The sequence below is a fragment of the Helobdella robusta genome, assembly GCF_000326865.2.
Source record: "Helobdella robusta unplaced genomic scaffold HELROscaffold_26, whole genome shotgun sequence".
NCBI lineage: Eukaryota > Metazoa > Annelida > Clitellata > Rhynchobdellida > Glossiphoniidae > Helobdella > Helobdella robusta.
Genome location: NW_008704349.1, coordinates 2342233 through 2363434, shown reverse-complemented (window position 1 = coordinate 2363434; position 21202 = coordinate 2342233). Strand labels below are relative to the sequence as shown.

Sequence of the window (21202 nt, the reverse complement as noted above, 5' to 3'; positions counted from 1 at the left end):
GAAAACAAAAACATACACATATATCATTTCTTGATTTACTTTTTTAAAGTTTATTATCGAAAGTTAAGCTTCAATTACATTCAAACTATTTGAATAATTATTATTATTAATAACAATTGTTGTTATTATTATTGTAACTAATAATTATTAAAAAAGTTTTGGTTTTTATCTATGATAAAATACGTTGAAAAAGATAATTTTGTTCTGAGTGGAGATTGACTAGTTAAATTGAATCTAGCTAGTTCAAGCATAATGATGAAACTGCGAAATGTTAAAGACAGTATCAAGAAAAATGTTAGAACGAGTGATAGAGTTGATGGTGATGATGATTATGATGAGAAAATTGATGGTGCTGATGATGATGCGTGTAGTATCGAGACGGGGAAAGAGTTGTGTAATAGGGTGGAAATGTTTATCAAAGAGATTGATAGAGTTAGTGCAATTTTTTTTTAATTTTTAAATTTTTCAAATTAAATTTTTTTATAAATATTTCAGATCATTCATCTATCTTTTCGTCCTTTCATCTATCCGTTCATCCATCTATCAATTTAACTATTCATTCATCTATTCATCCACTCATTCATTCATTCATTCATCCATTCATGCATCTATCAATTCTATCATTCATTCATCTATTCATTTGATCATCCAGCAATCTTTCCATCAGTCCATTCATTCATCTATACAAGCAGTCAGCCTTCCAGCCGTCATTTATTCATTCATTCATTCGTTTGTTCGTTCGTTCGTTCGTTCGTTCGTTCATTCATTCATTCATTCATTCATTCATTCATTCATTATCAGAAATACCCGACAACTGATGAGGAATCCATCAACCAGGTGAAAGATTTGAATTACCTCAACCAACAAATCGAAAAAATTTCCCAAAAAAAATTGTCCACTCTCCAGAATCTTTCCTACTCTGACCTGAACGCGAGAATTTCGCATGAAAATTTTTTGAAAAACCGACAAAAAAAATTCGAATTTCACGACGAGGATGGAACTGCTAAAAATGTCTCGCCTATAGGCGCAACGAGCAACCAATTTCTGGATAAACTCCCAAAAATTGACTCAAAGTACGTCAGCGGTCGGCCCGAGACCCCCTCCCAGGTCTGGGGCCTCCGCAGAAAGAAGTCTACACTCACAATTTTGCCCCATCTGAACGTGATGAGAGATTACTACGAAGAAGAGAAGAGAGATAAGGAGGTGAAAAGAGAGAGTATATTTTCGTTTGTAAAAAATAATAGTCTAAGCAATAATAACAACAACAACAACAATAATAATAATAATAACAATAATAATAATAATAACAATAATAATAATAGTAATAACAATAACATTGAGAATGATGAGGCAGGTAAAAAGTACAACGATGTTGACGATGGTGAAAATGATGGTGATGATGGGGTATTTTATGATGGCGATCATAAAGAAAATGATGATGAGCATGATGAAAGGAAAGTTGACAGCAACAAAAAAGACAACAACAGCCACAACGACAATATTAACAGCAGCAGCAACAGCAACAGTGGCTGCAATACTACAAACATCGACAAAATAATCAATAACAACAAAAACACTGGAAGCGAGTTTAAAAATAGATGCAAAAACAACAACAACAACCACAACAACATCAACATCATCAACAACATCAAAAACAACAACAACAACAACATCAACAACAACATCAAAAACAACAACAACAACAACATCAAAAACAACAACAACAACATCAAAAATAGACCATTTTCAATGAGTGTTGTGAAATTCCACCTGGCTGATGATGAAGCCAGATCAACCCAGAAGACTCAGTCCAGAAAATTATCCCAAAATAAACTGTTAGGGTACGAAATAATAATAATAATAATAGCAATAATAAGAATAATAATAAGAATAATAAGAATAATAATAATAACAATAATAAAAATAATAATAACAATAATACGAATTATGATGGCAAAGATCGTGACGATTGTAGTCACCAGTGTCACAGAGAGAATAGTGTAGTTAGTTATTCAATGATGTTAGCCTGAGTAAAAATGATGACAGAATTAGTGAGTGAAAAGTGGTGACGGTAATAAAATGATGATGACGACGATGAAAATGATGACGATGATATCAATAATAATGGTATGATTAAAATTGATTTAAATTAAAATTTAATTGAAAACATATCTTCACTAAACACCGACAACTTAAACAGCCAATATAACCACGATTCGGTGGGAGCATCATACCTGATTCAAGCAACGGCAAGCCCAGCCACTACAACCGCCTCAGCGCCACAAGTTCCTATCGGTGGCGGTAGTGGTGGCGTCGGACAAAAGGGTTTGAACCGGTATGACTTCGGTTCGCTTACGAACTTCTACAAAAACAAGCACAACGTCTGCAATTCACATACTGCTTCTGGTTGGAAGGGGATGTTCATCAATGAAATAGAGGAGCAACTGAAGTTGCATCCGTTGGCGCTTTTCCCGCATCTAGAAGAGTATATACCATATAATGTGTGTTTGTCTGTCTGTTTGTTTGTTTGTGAGTGTGTGCGTTTGTCTGTCTGTGCGTGTTGTTGTCTCCAATGTCATTGTTGTCACTTAAATTGTTGGTACAAACATAAAAACACTCACACGTGCAGATGCAAAAATATACCGGTATAAGCAGAAATAAACATAGATATCAAACATACGTACACACAACAATATTACACGCACACACGTACACACGCACAAACACACACATACACACACATACACACACACAGATATTCGAAGACGTGATGGAGATCCTGGATCCTGAAATGAGGAAGGCAGTTGACGAGGAAAATTTCTACGATCCGGAACGACTGGATGACTTCAGTCAGGGATTCAAGTTCAATCCTGCAAACTATGGACAGGAAGAGGAAGAGGAAGAGAGGATGATGATGAGAAGAGGGAATGATGACGTCGACAGAGCTAAGGAACTGCTTTATAAACTTCAGAAAGGGTGATGACAATTATGATATCATTATGGGATCACTAATGCGAATAATATCATTATTATTATTTCAAAAAGACAACTGTAAAAAGTGAATAAGACACCCTTAACATAAATTGTCAGCATTTAAAATTAAAATTAAATAAAATAATTTGTGTCTATATAACTTTCACATAAGCCATTCAGTTCTACTACTAACAACGACAAAATAATTATAATAATATGAATAATAATATAAATAACAATAATGGTAGTGGCGATGATAATTTCAAATAAAATTTATATTTTAATGAAAAATTTCTCCAAAATTTAAAGACTGCCCACTGAAACACTGAACCCATTCAAGGCCATCTTCAAATACGATGAACTCGAGAAAAAGACAAAGAACCTATCTCGCTACTCCAAGACGAAATACATCACAATGAACACGGTTATATAATTTTCATATTCATTACGTTATAATAATTATTATTGTTGTTGCTTATTATTATTGTTGTTGTTTATATAATTATTATATTCTTATGTTTTTGTGTATAGGTATTTGTGTGTAGGTGTTTTTGTGTAAATAATTGTGTGTAGTATTTGTGTGTATGTAATTTTGTAATATATTCCCAAAGAATGTGAACGACGGAACGGTGACCAAAGAATTCTGCGAGTATCTGGCTACACTTTCTTTGGATGACAATGACATCATCAACGAGGAAACAGTAGCTGGATACTTCAATAACGGTTTAGATACGAAACCTACCCTCTCCGTCCCGATAAAATTCATCGACATGGAGGGAATCCCACTGGAGTTGAGGAGGTTGACGGGCGGGCCAGACGCCACCGAACTACAAACTGAAGAAAAATCACATGACAACGCTAATCTAGAAGTATGGTTTCAACATTTGATTGTCAGTAATTTTTCTCGTTGATATTATCGACGATTTGACGAAAGTTTCTTGCTAAATACAGCAATAACAAACTGGTTTTTGCTATTTATGGGAAGTGGATATTGTTGAGAAAAACTCTTCCACAAACCTTTATTTTATAGGATCTTATAAATAAAAGTTTGATAAGAAAGCAAACGAAGAAGAGGTATAGATTCGGAGCATGGTACCTGGATCCGAAAACTTGGAAAAAAATTCCCTACAACAAGCCACTTGTTTCTCCAAAAAGTGCTTCTAGAGACAATGGAAAAACGGAGGCAGTCCAAAAAGATGACGATTTGGTAAGTTAATTCATCTTCGTATCTATTTGTATTTATAATTATTTCGTAATTTGTTGCTAAAGTCTTCTGTACATGTTTCTACAACATTCTTTTTTTGTTGGTTATCGAAAATTATCGAAAAAAATTGTCTACTTGAGCAGGATAGGGAGCTGGCACAAATGCACGGGACCAAATTGTTTCTGGAGTTCGCCGAGAAGAATTATAAAAGGAAACCGCAGGTACCTTCTTTACTCGAGTTCTTTTTTTTATTTTTATTTGTATGAACTATCGTAGTATTTCGTAATTTAATATTTTTCGATTAAAGTACTCATTTTAAATAATTTTATTGATGAGAAATGATCCGTAGCTTCGTACCTATTGTTCTGACATGTATGACGTGAGGTTGTTATACTATAACGGTTATAGCTATAGTGAGCAAATCGGAAACTCAGTCAAAATTATTGATTAAAATAATAAAATCTACCCCATCCTTACAGTTTTTAGAGAAAGTAATAAAACTGAACTCCGAAACAGAAGATAAGATCAACTGATTCCATAGAAATTTTCCACGAATAAACCTTCAAAATGCATAATATGAACATTTCAGTGAAACATTTAAATAAGAAACACTTGCAACGTGCCCTTGTGGCGCAACCGGTTAGCGCGTTCGGCTGTTAACCGAAAGGTTGGTGGTTCGAATCCACCCAGGGGCGCAAACATACCTTTTGCATCTTTGATAGTTTTTGCTCAAACATTTTTTAGCTATTTTTATTTTTAATACTCTTATTGATTATTACTTTATAAATATAAAATAATATAAGAGCCAATTATTCAAACTTGTGCTTAAATGGAATTTTTTTGCTCGTTGGAAGGCTATTGTGATGTAATTGTAACGTACGTCAGTGATGTTTTTTTTACTAACGTAACTTCACGAATTATAATTGTATTACATAGTATACAATCTATACAATTTATGTATAAAATATATGATTGTATGTATACAAAGTAATAGAATGTTAATATCATAATACAATGTAATACAAATATTACCATGTATTATATTGTATAGTTTATTACAATGTATTACATTGTATTATGTATTAAATGTATTACAATGTGTTACATTGTATTATGTATTAAATGTGTTACATTGTATTATTCATTACAATGTATTACATTGTATAATGTATTACAATGTGTTACATTGTATTATGCGTATTCTGAATATAAACATTTTCTATCTATGGTTTGAACTTTATTTTACAACTAGTTTATTTGTCTGTGGTAGTGTCATGGCCGTATTGTTTAACTCCGTTTATTAAACAGAATATATTCTAGTTATGTTTAACTCGTTACACACACTAGTTAGTATGAAAAATTTATAAATCCAACTTTATTTTTTATTCAAATTAATAAAATTAACTTTTATAATTATATTTACGACTTAACGTCATTTATTTGTTCTGGGATTAGTCATCAATTAGTGATTAGTTGATTGAAATTGATTGAAACGCCTTTTGTCTCAAATTTCATTTTACTTTCATTTCAACTTTATTTTTTATTCAAATTAATAAAATTAACTTTTATAATTATATTTACGACTTAACGTCATTTATTTGTTCTGGGATTAGTCATCAATTAGTGATTAGTTGATTGAAATTGATTGAAACGCCTTTTGTCTCAAATTTCATCTCAATCTTTGAAATATCAAGGCATTTTTTGATTTCTGTAACTATATTTCTCCAGCAACAACAAATCTATCAGCAACAAACAACACTGATTACTTACTAATAAGTAATAAACTAATAACTAATTAATATTAAAAAACTATTAAATTACAATTAGTGATGTCTTCCCGTTCAAGACATCGTGAACATAGGGACCATCATCACAGTCACAGGAGGACTCATGGGCAGAAAAGAATTAGACAAGAGTCACAAGATTTAACACAACCATGGGGGGTAATATGAAATTTTTTCAAAATTTTAGAATTTAATTCATTCATGCCAATCATGATTTTAAAATAATAAATTTATTCCCATGCAGAAAAGAATTAAACAAGAAAACTCGACTAAAAATAGCATGGTTGACTCAAAACCACCAGAAAAACCGAACTTTGAGACGTCAGGAAAGTTGACGGAAGACACAAACACATTCAGAGGAGTAGTCATCAAATACAACGAGCCTCCAGAGGCACGAAGGCCAAAAAAAAGATGGCGCTTCTACCCATTCAAAGGCGAGGAAGCACTCCCCGTAATGCATCTACACAGGCAATCTGCGTACCTATTAGGCAGAGACAGACGGGTAGCAGACATACCCGTGGACCACCCCAGCTGTTCAAAGCAACACGCAGTTTTGCAATACAAACTACAGCCATACATAAAACCTGATGGTTCAAAAAGCTCTCGTGTCAAACCTTACATAATCGATCTTGGATCTGCTAATGGAACTTATGTTAACAGTGCCCGTATCGAAGCCAGGCGATACGTGGAATTGTTTGAGAAAGATGTCCTGAAGTTTGGATTTAGTAAAAGGGATTATGTGCTGCTTACTGAAAATGCAGACACGTCTGATCTGAATGCCGAAGACGATGGCATTCATGATGGTGAAGCTGGAGAGGTCGAAAATGAGGATAAATGATCAATTTCACCATCAGATGTCAGGATGTTGATATAGTGATGACTGCATTGTTTCATGTGCTGATGTTGACGTCATAATTACATTTGCTAACTACGATGATCCTATTGTTGCCATATGTAATGTGAGGATGGGATCGAATGATTACATCAAAAACAGAGCTATATATTGTGAGAAATTGATGCTATATAGCACAACGATGGTCAAGATATCCTTACATCATTGGTTATTTCAATTTTGGTTCATGCCTGTAAATAACTGAATTTATTAAATTATTATTATTATGTTTTATTATCCTAATTAATTCCCTTTTTTAAATACTCTGTGTGAGTGAAGCCGTTTGAAAAAATTTCTCGTAAAAAAAAATCTCAAACATTAATTATGTTAATTCATTTATTAAATGTGAGTAAACTTTTATAACAACAAACTATTGAAACATCCACCCAAACATACAATAATTAATAATAATGATAATAACAATAATAATAATAATAATAATAAAATAGGAATAATAATAAACGTAAAGGTATTCTTATTGTCATAATAATAGTAACAATAAAATGTTAAAAACAGATTATAAATTGATACGCACATAATAATAACAATAATAATGATAATAGAAGCAAATAATGATAATAAAATTAACAAATATTACATGTAATAGCAGACATTTTTTTACTTCCTCTAAATTTGAAAATATGGAAAAGAGAGAACTATTTCACTGTGATAAAGAACATGTGTATGTATGTATATATATATATATATAGAGAGAGAGAGAGAGAGTATTGTATGAATTCTACTGAATTGTTGTCATTAATCAATTTATTAATGCCAAAAATTCGGTAGAATTTATACAATACTGTATACAGTATGGTCTCCTTCCAACATATATATATATATGTATGTATATAATTATGTGTGTGTGTGTGTCTTTGTATTAGTCAATATCTGCTCGTCGATATGTTTGTGTTGTGTATATCCAATGTATTTGTTTATAGATATATCTGTGTGTTTGTGTGTGCGTGTTCAAGCGTTTTATATGTGTATTGCAGATACGTGTGTTTATGTGTATTGCACAGGTAGAGATAGATAACAAAATGACAATTATGTGTGATGATGGTGAATTAAACATTCACCTACATTATACACAAACACACACATACATATATATATATTTATATACATATTATTAATAATAATAATATGTAATTATTGATAGCAAAGATAAATAATGAAAATCAGAGATGACAATTAAGTAGTTAATTAGTCTATATTGGAATGAATAAAAATTAATTTCACAAATAAATCTGGCTGGCTAAATTAATTATAATAATAAAACAAACAATAATAATAAGTAGAAATAATAATAATAAAACAACAACAATAATAGCTATATTGTTATTATTATAATTATAAAAGACGTGAGATTATCATTGGTTCAGTTAATAGTGACATGGTATTTTTTTAAAACAAAAATATGAATATATATATATATACATATAAATATGTATGTGTGTGTATAAATCTTTCAGACGATTCTAATTCAAAAACATGAAAAAAGAGCAGTGCGTGTGTGTACGTGTCTTTGTATGTTTTATTTGTGTGTGTGTGTAAATGTACGCAAACAAACAAACAAATATAGATACACATACCTAAACTTATATTTATCTCCTCACTTATTATATAATGTACATTCCAAATCAGTCAATCAATCAATCAAATCACTACATAAGAAATATATAAACATATATGAGTAAGCTATATATATATATATATATTATATATCGATTGATTGATTGACTGACTGTTATAAGTTGAGAATATACAATTATTCGATCTGCAACGCTCCCAAAAGAGAAAGAGGAAGGTAAAAGAGAAAAAGAATAAGATAGAGTGAAGAAATAAGAGTACAAACGAATAAAGAATTTTAGAGAAAAAATTAAAGAACGTTTTAGATTAATAGTATTCTCAACTAAGCCATTACATCACATCCAACGAAACAAAAAATTTGGGCAAGTATGTGTCTATGTTTATTTGCTTGCTTGCTTCTTTATACGTATGTTTGTATGTACGATGTATGTATGTATGTATGTACAAATGAGGTTAGATGATTAAACATTCTGCAATGTAAACTAATATCATGGACCCCAAATAACCAAAATAATTATCACAATAATTATAACCATAATAATTAAACTATAATAAATGTATATTCTTATTAATAAACAAATTAAAAAAAAATACATATCGACCAAATGATCAATCAAATAATTAATTAATTAAAGAGAACCTTTAAAAGCATTAGTTAAAATCAATTGCAGTAGCATTAATTAGTGACATTAATGACATCACATACATAATAACGATGGTAATAGTAGTAGTGGTAATAATAATAATAATGATAATAAAATAATAATAATAAAATAATAATAATTCTAGTGAAAGTCGTGGAATCATGTTTATGATAAATCCTTCCGATACCATCTCGACTTCTCCCATCGCCATCACTACCACGTCATCGTCGTTGTCGTCATCGCCATCATCATCACCATCATTCTTGATGATGACGATGAGGAGGAGGATGTTGCAGCTGCTGCTGAAGCTGCGTGAAAAGTATGAATAAATTAACATAAATTATAGATTAGATTAACTAATTGGCAGAAATTTAGCTGAAACTTGAAAAAAAAGATATAAATAACTACAAGTTACAGTCAATTAAATAAGTATAATTATTAAAATTATAAAGCATTTAACTCATAACCTCTGAGGTAGATCTAAAAGAATAACAATAATAATAACGATAATAATAATAATATAATCATAATATCACCATGGCCACTTGTCCTTCCAGCTCTTCAATTCTATTCTTCCACTTAATTTCCTCCTCCGATACGCTGGTTTCCAACTGTTTCAAGGTGTTCTCCTGGCCAACCAGTCAATCAATCAATCAATCAATCAACCAGTCAACCAATCAATCACTCAATCAATCAACCAGCCAATCAATCAATCAGTCAACTGACCAGTTCGACCAATGCTAACCGTCTTGAGAACAGCTGATCTGTAGTTATTCACTTTCTCTTCCATGACGTAACTGGCGTCAGCTGATTTCTGTCGCATAAACACAATATACATACATCAATAAATGAATAATACAATCCTAGGACACCTACCTACCTACATACATACACAGATACAAACATTCACAGACACAAACATACACATATACAAACAATCACAGGTAAAACATACACATATACAAACATTCACAGATACAAACATACACATATAAAAACAACATTCACAGATACAACATACACTATTACAAACATTCACAGATACAACATACACTATTACAAACATTCACAGATACAACATACACATATACAAACAACATTCACAGATACAACATACACATATACAAACATTCACAGATACAGACATACAGATACAAACTTTCACAGATACAAACATACACATATGCAAACATACATGCAGACAAACAAACAAACTCACCGACAGTTTTAATTTAAGCTCTTCATTTTCTTGTTTAAGAACCTAGGATTGTTATCATTAATATTAGTGTTATATATATATATATACGATTATTACTATATAACTACTACTACTACTACCACTACTCCTATTATACAATAACCAATCAAAAAAATACTACTACTGCTACTACTACTATTGAAACATCGAATACTACTACTACAATAACACCACTACTACTACTACTACTTCAACTACTACTACTGCTACTACTACTAATAAAACATTGAATACTACTACTACAACACCACTACTACTACTATTACTACTTCAACTACTATAACAACTACTATTACTACGGCTACTAACTTCACGGGCGCTTTCATTTTCCGAAAGCAGAGCCTGTAGTATGTGGAGTTCAGACACCTTGGAGTCTAGGTCCTCGACCAGCTGACTCATGTCCCACTGACATGACTCTTTGACCTAATTTGTGAAATATCTATCAGTCCATCCATCCATCCTTTCATCCATCCACTCATTCGTCCATCTATCATCTATCCATCTATCTATCTCTAAACGAACAGTGCAGATGATAATAAACTAATTAAATTTTTCAATTTCAGAGAACATCCACCTTGTTGACTACAGTATACTCTCTCCTATGCGAGGCAGAAGAGCCGCTAGCGACGCTACCACACTCGCCACCCCGACGCGTTGGCGATAACGGTGATGGCGACGACGAAAAACTCGACGTTTCAGCAGCCATTTGTTGCATCTGCTGCTGTAGATCTTGTTGCTGTTGGTGAAGTTGCTGGATTTTCTTTTCAGCTTCGTTTAATAGGACCACGATATTCCAATTTTTCTTGCGCAGGTCCTACAGATTGTGAAACTTTGTTTAAATGCAAAAAAATTTCAAAGCATAAATTTCGCATTTACGTAAGATCCAAATATATATATTGATCAATTCTTTCCATTTAGTAACAACAGTTCAATAAGCATCACCGTAGTTTACATTTCATTGTGTATAGTTGTTTGCTTGTTTGTTTGTTTCTTCCTTTATGTTCGCCGTTCTTATTACTTTGTTCGATACAATGTAAGTTTCATTCGTTAGTTCATTTATTCATCCATTCGTTCATTTATTCAATTAATTAGTAAACTTTACGGTCTAAAAAAATTCCTATTAAAAGGAGCTATCCCCACTTACGTCACCAGTGACATCATCGTTGTCATCAGTGACATCATCATTGTCATCAGTGACATCATCATTGTCATCATCGTCACTCACGTCATTTTTCATTTTCTGCTCCTCCAGCTGCTGCATAATGGCCGACAACTTACCACTGCCCCCATCTTCCTCATCGCCATCAATGTGCCCCCCCGAGCGGATCTTGAGTGTTTTAGTGACGACGATGTGCTCCTTGACGTTTTCAATGCCGGGCGTGACGTCACCGCTGCCGTCGTCATCGTCGACGTCATCACTGGAACCTGGTGATGATAATGATGAGAAAAATGATGATGATAATATTAATGCTGTTAACCAGAAAAGAATTGTCATCCCATTCATCATCTCCAACGAGCCAACACACACCTGTTCTATTTTTAGATTTCTGGAACTTCGATCCAGTAAGTACAAGGTCGCCCTTCCTGCCAACTGAACTCTTGACCTCTGATGATGTCGAGGAGGTCAAGGTCGGGGTAATTATAAGCTGCTGGGATTTCCGAGTGAGCGTTTCGTTTTCCTTCATCAAACTCTCGAGACGTTTTTCCAAGTCAGCTATGACATCCATGGCTTTCCAGTTTTTCTGGCGTAGATGCTGATGATGATGAAGATGGCGATGATGATAGCGAGGATATAAATTATGATAACGTTGATTATTATCAAAAGATGATGGTGGTGACGATTATGATGATGACGACAAAATGACGATGAACGACTGTAATGATGATGGAAATGTGTCATTATCATTATTAACTAGACATCTATCACACTAAAGTAAGACCATCAATCATTACACCAACTACCTAGAGCAACAAAACAACAATAATAGCACAAACAATTGCAACAGCAGCAACAACAACAACAACCGCAATAAAATCTAAAACATCACAAAGTTACAATACAACTGACTTCATTCTTCTTATCTTTAACTTCCAGCTTAACTTTCATCTCGCCAATTTCCTTTTCCAACTCACTGACACTCGCCTTCAGGGCATTCACATAATCAGATTCCAGCATGCCATTTTGCTGCTGCTGCTGCTGGACCTCTTCCTCCTCCTGATGATGATGATGATGTTGCTGCTCCCACTGCTGACCTTGATCTCTCTGCTCGATCAGCTGGTCAAACTGCTGCTGGCGGTCTTGCTGCTGTCTTCTGATTGGCTGCAGCAAAGTGAATGAATGGGTGCATGGAGCATTATTGCATGTAGAGAAAGAGAAAGAAATAGAGAGAGAGGGAGAGAGAAAGAGAGAGAGAGAAAGAAAACATGAAAAAAGGAATATAATGAGAGAGAGTGAGAGAAAGAGTGATAAAAATAGTGAAATATGTGAAAGAAAGAGAGAGAGAGAGAGAGAGAATGATTATATGAAAAATGAAAGAAAGACTAACAGAAGATGAAGTTGAAGTGAGCACTTTCTCCCGTTCCTTTGCTTCCTTCTTCAAAGCTTCAATTGTTAAGAGGAAACTGTCGTTTTCATGCTCAAGTTGCTGTAATTTTCAATCAATCAATCACTTTATTAGACTGGCAAGGGATTGAATATATCATGCCAACACACACATACAAATGTACACATACATGTACACACACACACACACACACACATGCATATACATACACACACATATAAATAAACATGTTCATTGAAAACGATTGCTATCTGTGTGAAAACCTAACTCACAGATATCATTTTCCCACGTTCCTCATCAATTTTAGCATGATGATGTTGCTGTTGTTGCATTTGTTGCTGCTGCTGTTGCAGTTGTTGCTGCTGTTGCTGTTGCAGTTGCTGATGTTGCTGCTGCAGCTGCTGTAACTGCTGCTGCAGCTGCTGATGTTGCTGTTTGTAGTCAAAGCAGGCCTTTTCTAGCTGACCAATGGTGCTGTTTGCTTCATTCTGAGATGACGAAGTGATTAAGAGTGAGTGGATGAAGGAGTGGATTCGATATTAGAAATAAGTGATAATAAATAAATGGACAGATAAGTGATATATCAATAAAATCAGCCAAATATGCAATTTCTTGCCAATCCAATGAACCAACCAACTAGCCAACCAGCTAATCAACCAACCAAGCAATCAACCAACAAACCAACCTGCTTAGCCTCCATCATGTGTGTCTGATCTTCGACTTGCTTCAACTTCATCTTCAAGCTCTTGTTGTCCTTCTCGGCTCCATCGAGGGCGATCTGGGTGTTCCGTAGGGAGGCATTCAAGAGCTCTACCTGCAGGCAGAGGGCCAAGTGTAGGAAAAAAAATTTAGCCCTCATACAAAATGAATGAAGTCGAAATTTATTTGAAAAAACTTCTCTGAGATACGTATGAGAAATCCTTATGAAAATAATAAAACTGAAACAGGGAAACAAAATATCATGCTAAATATCATCATTAAAAATGTTGTTATCATCCTCATCATCACCATTATCATTTTGCCGCATACCTGGTTTGCCTTTTGAGCAAGTTCCTCGACGAACTGAGCTGCTTTGTTTGGACGACTGTGAAGATGGCGAAAATGAAATGCATCCATGATGACTTATGAAACTAATCAAAAGATCAACTAGCCAGCCAAAGAACTAACTAATCAATCAATCAATTAACCAGCCAACTACAGTTATTCAATCTACAAATCGACAAACCAACTGGATCAACAACACCAACTCAAAACTATCAATCATGTAATCAACCGCTTCTTTTTAATCCTCTTATATATCAATAAAAAGTACCTCATCTCGTCTTTAAGACCGGCATTCTCCTCGGCCAATGACGTCACGATGGTTTTGGAAGCAGCCAGCTCCTGCTGCAGCTGTTGTATTGCTTGCTTGTTCTGCTGGTCGGACTGGTGCAAGCTGTTCACCAGCGTCTGCTTCTCTTCTGCCTGCGTTGCAGTAGTAGTAGTAATAGTAGTAGTAAGTAGCAGCAGTAAGTAGTAGTAGTGGGAGTAGTAGTGGGAGTAGTAGTGTATTAGTAGTAGCAGCAATAATAGTAGTAGTGGTGGTAGTAGTAGTGTTAGTAGTAGCGGTATCAGTAATGATAAGATTATCATACATACGTGTTTCTTAGCAGAAATTCTGATGGTATTCTCCATGTCTGAAGCCCTGGCGTGGTAGTTGGCCAGCTCCCTCTTCATCTGTAAGATGCTGTCGTTCAGTACCTTCAACTGGTTCTGATCTGATGACGACGGCCAGGGTTGTGACAAGATAGTGAGTATATTTTAAAGACAAGACAAAGACTGAAAGCTCAAGACGAGACCGAAACGAGACTTTCACAGAACATGTCTCGAGACCAACAAGGACGAGACAAAAAATTCAAGACAAAAACGAAACCGAGACGTCAATATTTTAAAAATCAGATTTGAGCCGGATTTTTATCATCTAAGTTAAACATATATTTATGCATGCATGTATCTGTGTATGTTTGTGTGTATATATTTTTATATACGCACATAGACATTATATACGCACGTACACATGATAACTTTGTTTACAAGTGAGCATGTAAGTGTACATTAGCCAATGTAGGTATTTTACATAAGATGATTTGAAGCATGAAAAGTGCAAGCATTTTTTTGTACAGGCATACATATTCACACAAGTCAATAATATGTACAAGTGTTTTAATGTACGTTTATAGAAAATTAAGGATTATGATTAAGTTATTAAGAGACCTCTCTTTATGATATCTTCCTTCTCTTCAATCAGCTTCTTCATTGCTCCCTTCTGCTGCTGCAGTTCTTGTAGTTGCTGTTGCTGCTGCTTATTCTGGAGATGGTGATGATGGTGATCATTGATAGCCGGCAGCTGCTGATGTTGCTGATGCAGAGAGTCAGGAGATGATTTCTGCTGCTTTGATTCTTGCTGGATGATGGGAGCTTCAAAAGGAACTGTTTGAATGAATGGATGGAGGTTATGGTGGAAGCAAAAAATGAGAGAAAATGACGAAATGAAAAAAATTATGATGTTGATGATAAAGATAGCAACAGATATTATAACAATATTAAGCAACGACAAATTCAACAGAATAGCCATACAATAAACACATTGATGATGACGACACATGAAAAAGATGCACCTTCAGAATCATCCAGCATGGCTACACCTTTTCCTTTGCCCTTCTTCTTTCCTGCCCCAACAAATCCTCCTCCGCCAATGACGTCATTTTCAGCAGCGACGCTTGTCGACTGTTGCTGGATAGCAGGTTGCTTGAGTGGCTAGAGAAGAGGAGTCACTTAGCTCAATTTAATTCTGACTTTTATGCAAGTTTCACAATAGCACGAATTCATTTGAAATCAAGTCAACAGTGACGAATAAGTAATTAATTAAATAAGTCTAGTAATAAAAAAATTGCAACAACCAATCAAATCTCTCAATCTCAAACCTTCTCCCTGGTGACAATCACAGCTGGCTCCTCCTCCATGAACTCATTAATATTCGCATTGCTAACGAGCTGTATGGAACTGGGTGGAGCCTCTGATTTGATCTTCTGCCCGCTGTATGTCTCAAAATTTCCTCCTAATATACAAAGATAAAAAGTTGATTAGTTAATAAATTATCACACGTACACACAGACACATTCAAACACATACAGATACATAGAAGCAAACACACACACAGACACAAACACACACGTATAATTTGTATACACTCAAAAATTCAAGTACATTTAAAATCTTCATTCATATTCAAATTTATTCACTATCGTCTCATTATCATCTTGCTTACTGACCAGAGGGTATCTCAACAGCCTTCTTTGTCTTCTTTTTCTTTTGTGTCTCCTGTGGTTCTGACTGCCCAGAAGCAGCAAATGCTGTTGCCACCCCAGCTGCTGTAGTTGCTACAACAACTGCAGTAGTTGCTATAGCAGTTGCTGCTGTGGTAGCTTCTTTATTCTGCTGTTGCTTTCCTTCTGCAGTTGCGTTGTTGCTGCTGGTAGCAGCTGGAGCAGATGCTGTAATAGTAGCTGTTGAGGCAATGATCTGGAAGGGGAAATGAAGCAGACTAGTTTTTAATGAAGTTTCAAGTTATATACTCTCTCTTTGAATAATGGTTTAAATCAAGAAAGTGACTATTTATTTATATATGATATCCAAAAACATGATCAACATCAACCTCCTCATCAGCAACTACATCCTGTTTTGAGCTTTGTGCTTGCTTCACTGGTTTCTGCTTAGCCTGTCGTTTTGGAGATGGTTGTTGTTGTTTTGGAGATGGTTGTTGTTGCTTGGTCTCTTTCACTACATCATCATTGGCCCCCTTCTTTGTTTTCAAAGCTGCCTCGGCAGATTTTTCTAGAATGAAATATAAATTACCAATGAAAATATCACATTAAAGTTAATTTGTATGATTTTACATGAAGCAGAAATACAATTTAATAAGTAACAGATGAATGATTAGAAAAACTACATAGCAAACATCATAACCCTAACCTTGTTTCTTATTTTTGCCACCAGAAGATGGTGATGCAGATGCCACAGTTGCAACCTTAGAAGACAACAAACTTCCATCCTGAAAATCCTCACCCGACTTAGCAGACACTTTCTCAGCAGATGAGGGCGAGGATTTTTGAACAACCCTCTGTCTAACTGTACCCTTAGCCTTCTTCACTCCTTTCTTATCCCCAGCTGTCCCTAACTTGGAAACGTCTTCTACTAGGGAAGTTTTTTGGTATGGGGTCTCATCCATGTAGTATTTGTAGAGCATGTAGATGAGGAGTAGCAGGGCAAAGCTGAAGAAACAGACAAAAATCATGATAGCTACATTCCAATTGGTGTCGCTGGCCAGCTGGTTCGTCATCTTTCTTTTCTCTATGAACTTCTGCTGAAAAGGTTTCCTTTTTTTATGTTAATAATTTAATGTTAATTAAAATAAAACTTTATTTTACTTACTAACAACTTGCAGACTTATAACTTAATTCTTAATAATATGTAGCATGTACACACACTTACCAGGAAAGTTTTATTTCAAAAATAATTGAAACTGAATATGAAAGAAAATCGCTAACGCGACAAAAAAAGAAATTTCAAGTAAAAAGTTTATTTAAAATTTATTTAAAGTTTAAGCAGAATTTTAAATGAATTCCAAAAAATTAATTGATGACACGTCGAAGTGGTGCCAACATGAAAAAAAATTCCAAAAAATTCTTCCACTTTCATTAACAAACCTCAAGTGTTAGAACTCCAATAAATGTTGAATAAAACTTTAATAATATTAATTAACTAAGTAATTAAATTTAATAGAAAATAAAAAGTGAAATATTTGAGCCGATAAATTATCAATATTTTAAACAAAATGCTAATATGTGTAGGTATTATATTATGTACTGTAGAATTAAGAGCATGTAAAGAACGGCCACGACGATAACGTTTAAAATTTAAATTAAATTGATTAAAACACACCTCAAATTTTGTTTTATGAAAATTTTATGAAAATAAAATAATTAAAAAATTGTAAAATTAATAAATTTAGCGTTTTAATAAACATCTTCAGCATCAGTTTTGCTATATTTTAATTATTAAAGAAATGTCGAAAAATTTTTTAATATAGTTCGAATCATTTATTAGAGTTTTTTTCATCAAGGGATCTAATCAATATTTAAAAATCTTGTCCTATGAAATTCTTTGTCTGTTAAAAGCGGATTCAGACGAGAAGAGTTTAAGTATTTTAATTTGTTTATAAATAAAATTAAAATTTTTTTAAATTAAATGGCTTCCAAGTTTGGAAAATTATGCGGACGATCGTTTGCAGCGCTTTTTAATGCGACAAAAAATGGTAAATTTTTACTAATTCTTTTTCTAATTTTCCCTCTAATTCATTAAAAACAACAGGATTGCTTAAGTTTAAAAGTTAAGTAAGAAGTTAAGACTTGAGTTGAGTTGAGAGATAATTATAGTTATAATTATAGCTATATATACATTTGAAATTAAATTTATTCAATTTTGATTCAAAAAGGACGTGTTGTCCCTCTGGCAGCCACAGTTTGTCGCTTGCAAACGACTGACACCACCAAATCATTGTGTTTGTATCTCAGTTTATTTTAAATATTTTTTAATAATTGAAAAAGTAACTTATCTCTAATTAAAATTTGTTAAAATATGTTTCATGTACATTATTTTATTACTGATTTTAGATTTCAATAATATATCTTTATCTTCAGTTATGGTGAAAAAAATTTTTTTCACTAATTTCCATATGATAAATAATTCTCTTTTATTAAACACCACTTATCTTCTAGCTACTGTAAAATCAAAGCTACCAGCAGTGCAGCAGACATTGGTAGAATATGGCAAGTACATGTGTGACTGCCTCCCCAGGTTCATCCAGCACGTTCAGGTGGTACATGGTTCTGAGTTGGAGGTCTTCATACATCCAGAGGGCATCATACCTGTCGTCACCTTCCTGAGGGACCACACCAATGCTGAATTCACTAGCCTAGCTGACATCTGTGGAGTGGATTTTCCAACTAGGAAGAACAGATTTGAGGTTGTTTTACATTTTTGATATATATCATTAGTGATTGACTGACTGATTGGTTAGTTGATTGGCTAAATGTTTGATTGACTAAATGATTGATTGATTAAAAACCATCCAACCCCAACCTTACAGATAGTCTACAACTTTCTCTCCCTTCGTTACAATCAAAGAGTTAGGGTGAGAACCTACACAGATGAACTGACACCTGTGCCATCAATAACTCCCCTATTTGCCGGTGCCAATTGGTATGAGAGAGAAGTTAGCAGCGTTAAATTATTCTGTTATTTTTAATTGTCCATCAGTTTTGTATATTTTTTTGTCATTTCTTTTTTCAATTTTTTTAAAAATATGAATAAAATAACTCATTAATGTAGCACTTTTCCATAGCTTTGTTTCAAAAATAACCCAATATTCTGACATTTTCTACATAAAAATCAAAATTAATTCAATTTATTTTATTGCCAGTTTACTACTAATCCTATTAAATCATTAAATAAAGTCAATATTTATTAAAAATATTAAAGTTTTCTTTTTATAATTATTTAAAAATTATTTATATTTAAAAAATATTAAATTTCAAGATCTGGGACATGTACGGGGTTTACTTCCAAAACCATCCAGATCTCAGACGCATATTGACAGACTACGGTTTCGAAGGACACCCTTTCAGGAAGGATTTCCCATTGGTTGGATACGTTGAGGTATGTTCTTAATAATAACATAACATTTTATTATAATATTATTATAGTAACATTAATAATCAATTATAATTAATTTCTCGTTCGAATAGGTACGTTACGATGACGAGGCCAAGAGAGTTGTGGTTGAGCCGATTGAGATGATCCAAGAATGGAGAAACTTCGACTACACCAGCCCTTGGGAGTCGTTCCCTAATTTTAGGGAAAATGGAAACAATGCAGCTAAGCAGATTGATGATGGCGCCAAAAAGCCAGCAGATACCAAGAAATAAAAGTTGATATTTTTTTTAGATGAGAGGAGGAAGAAGTGATCGGCAGTCTAACTTCGAAATGCGTTGAAAAATTTTTAGACAGGATCTTCAATGATTCGAATTTGAATTCTTTCAATGAAAATTAATAAAAAAGATAATAAATAGATACTAAAGAATCTAAATTTCATGAATTATAAATAGATTTGATAGAGATATTTTAAATAAAAAGCGCTTAAAACTTTCGAACATGATTATATTCAAATGGGAAATATTAAACAAAAACGAAATCACTCTTTGTAAGGAAAACTGCACAGAAAAAAACACACATCTTTATTTCATTTCAAAAATACACTCAAACTCTAAAAATAAAACTATGTTGCCGTACATAAATATGGAGAAAAAAACTAGAAAATTTATATATTAAAATGAACTTTTTATCGTGTAAATAATATGCGAAATGTAACAAGTCATTAATGAATATATGGCAGATGACATTAAATTTTAAACGAAATGACATTAATTCTGTAAAATGTTCCGTTCTTAAATTGCTTTGTGAAATGAAGGTCCGTACAAAACGTATAAAAATAAATAAGAATATTTGTAAGTAAAGATTTTCGATCATAAATTCGAGTTAAGTTGAGTTATTCAACGGTTAAGAAGTTTTACGAAACAAAAGTGAGAAATGGGTGAATAAGTTAAAGGGAAATTTAAATGTGAGGTTGATAACTAAGATGACAATAAGAAATGATTTTTAACAAAAGGTAAAAAAAATGCAGGTCCAGACCAACCACCGCGGAGCGAATAACGAAATTAAAAACATGGCGTGATAAATTGATTAATGAATTAACAAATTAATTAATTGATACCTAATTAGTTAATTAACTAATTAATCTCTTTAATTTCTTATTGTTCTTCTTCAATGATTGCCGAGTCATGGAGGTGATGTTTAGAGGCAAGATAAAGATCGTTCAACTTCTCGCGATTCTGAAAAAAAAACAAGATCGAACTGAATGCTGAAGAATTCTCAAAAACTCAATCGAATCATGAAAAACATTTTTTCAAAAAGTTGGAATTGAAAATGTTATTTACGAAAATTGAATGCAAATTATAGAGCATCAGACAAAAGTGACGAAGGTAACGTCTATGAAGACAGTCAACCAAAGCAGCAGAATGTTTATTAGACATCCACATCCATCCGGTAGCACTAACTGCATCATCAACAATGAATATCCTTCCTTCAACTTGCGGTGCCAGAGCCCTGTTCACTTCAGTTTCTTCCACCATGG

At 33.4% G+C, this 21202-nt stretch overlaps 4 protein-coding genes across 4 annotated transcripts; 3 read left to right on the top strand and 1 right to left on the bottom strand.

Moving 5' to 3' along the window:
* Positions 1-252: 252 nt before the first annotated feature.
* On the top strand, positions 253-4710 carry HELRODRAFT_173517 (hypothetical protein; the record flags this gene model as incomplete). Its single annotated transcript, XM_009020124.1, has 9 exons — positions 253-432; positions 802-1841; positions 2201-2406; positions 2766-2976; positions 3283-3397; positions 3585-3863; positions 4004-4180; positions 4321-4398; positions 4657-4710. The coding sequence occupies 9 exons, from the start codon at positions 253-255 to the stop codon at positions 4708-4710; spliced, it is 2340 nt and encodes a 779-aa protein (XP_009018372.1).
* A 1296-nt stretch (positions 4711-6006) lies between these two features.
* HELRODRAFT_173516 (hypothetical protein) lies at positions 6007-6799 on the top strand (the record flags this gene model as incomplete). The annotated part of the gene is made up of 2 exons (XM_009020123.1): positions 6007-6120; positions 6206-6799. 2 exons carry the CDS (start codon positions 6007-6009, stop codon positions 6797-6799), a joined length of 708 nt encoding a protein of 235 aa, XP_009018371.1.
* Positions 6800-9098: 2299 nt separating this feature from the next.
* Positions 9099-17290, bottom strand: HELRODRAFT_191968 (hypothetical protein; the record flags this gene model as incomplete). The annotated part of the gene is made up of 21 exons (XM_009020122.1): positions 9099-9398; positions 9627-9719; positions 9836-9904; positions 10310-10351; positions 10658-10771; positions 10923-11162; positions 11574-11773; positions 11877-12101; positions 12416-12668; positions 12895-12993; positions 13185-13400; positions 13598-13726; positions 13942-13996; positions 14225-14376; positions 14551-14669; positions 15166-15381; positions 15570-15708; positions 15876-16009; positions 16224-16473; positions 16607-16785; positions 16924-17290. The coding sequence occupies 21 exons, from the start codon at positions 17288-17290 to the stop codon at positions 9348-9350; spliced, it is 3342 nt and encodes a 1113-aa protein (XP_009018370.1). The 3' UTR covers positions 9099-9347.
* A 908-nt stretch (positions 17291-18198) lies between these two features.
* On the top strand, positions 18199-19937 carry HELRODRAFT_173514 (hypothetical protein; the record flags this gene model as incomplete). Its single annotated transcript, XM_009020121.1, has 5 exons — positions 18199-18265; positions 18729-18976; positions 19100-19225; positions 19549-19668; positions 19758-19937. The coding sequence occupies 5 exons, from the start codon at positions 18199-18201 to the stop codon at positions 19935-19937; spliced, it is 741 nt and encodes a 246-aa protein (XP_009018369.1).
* Positions 19938-21202: the final 1265 nt, after the last annotated feature.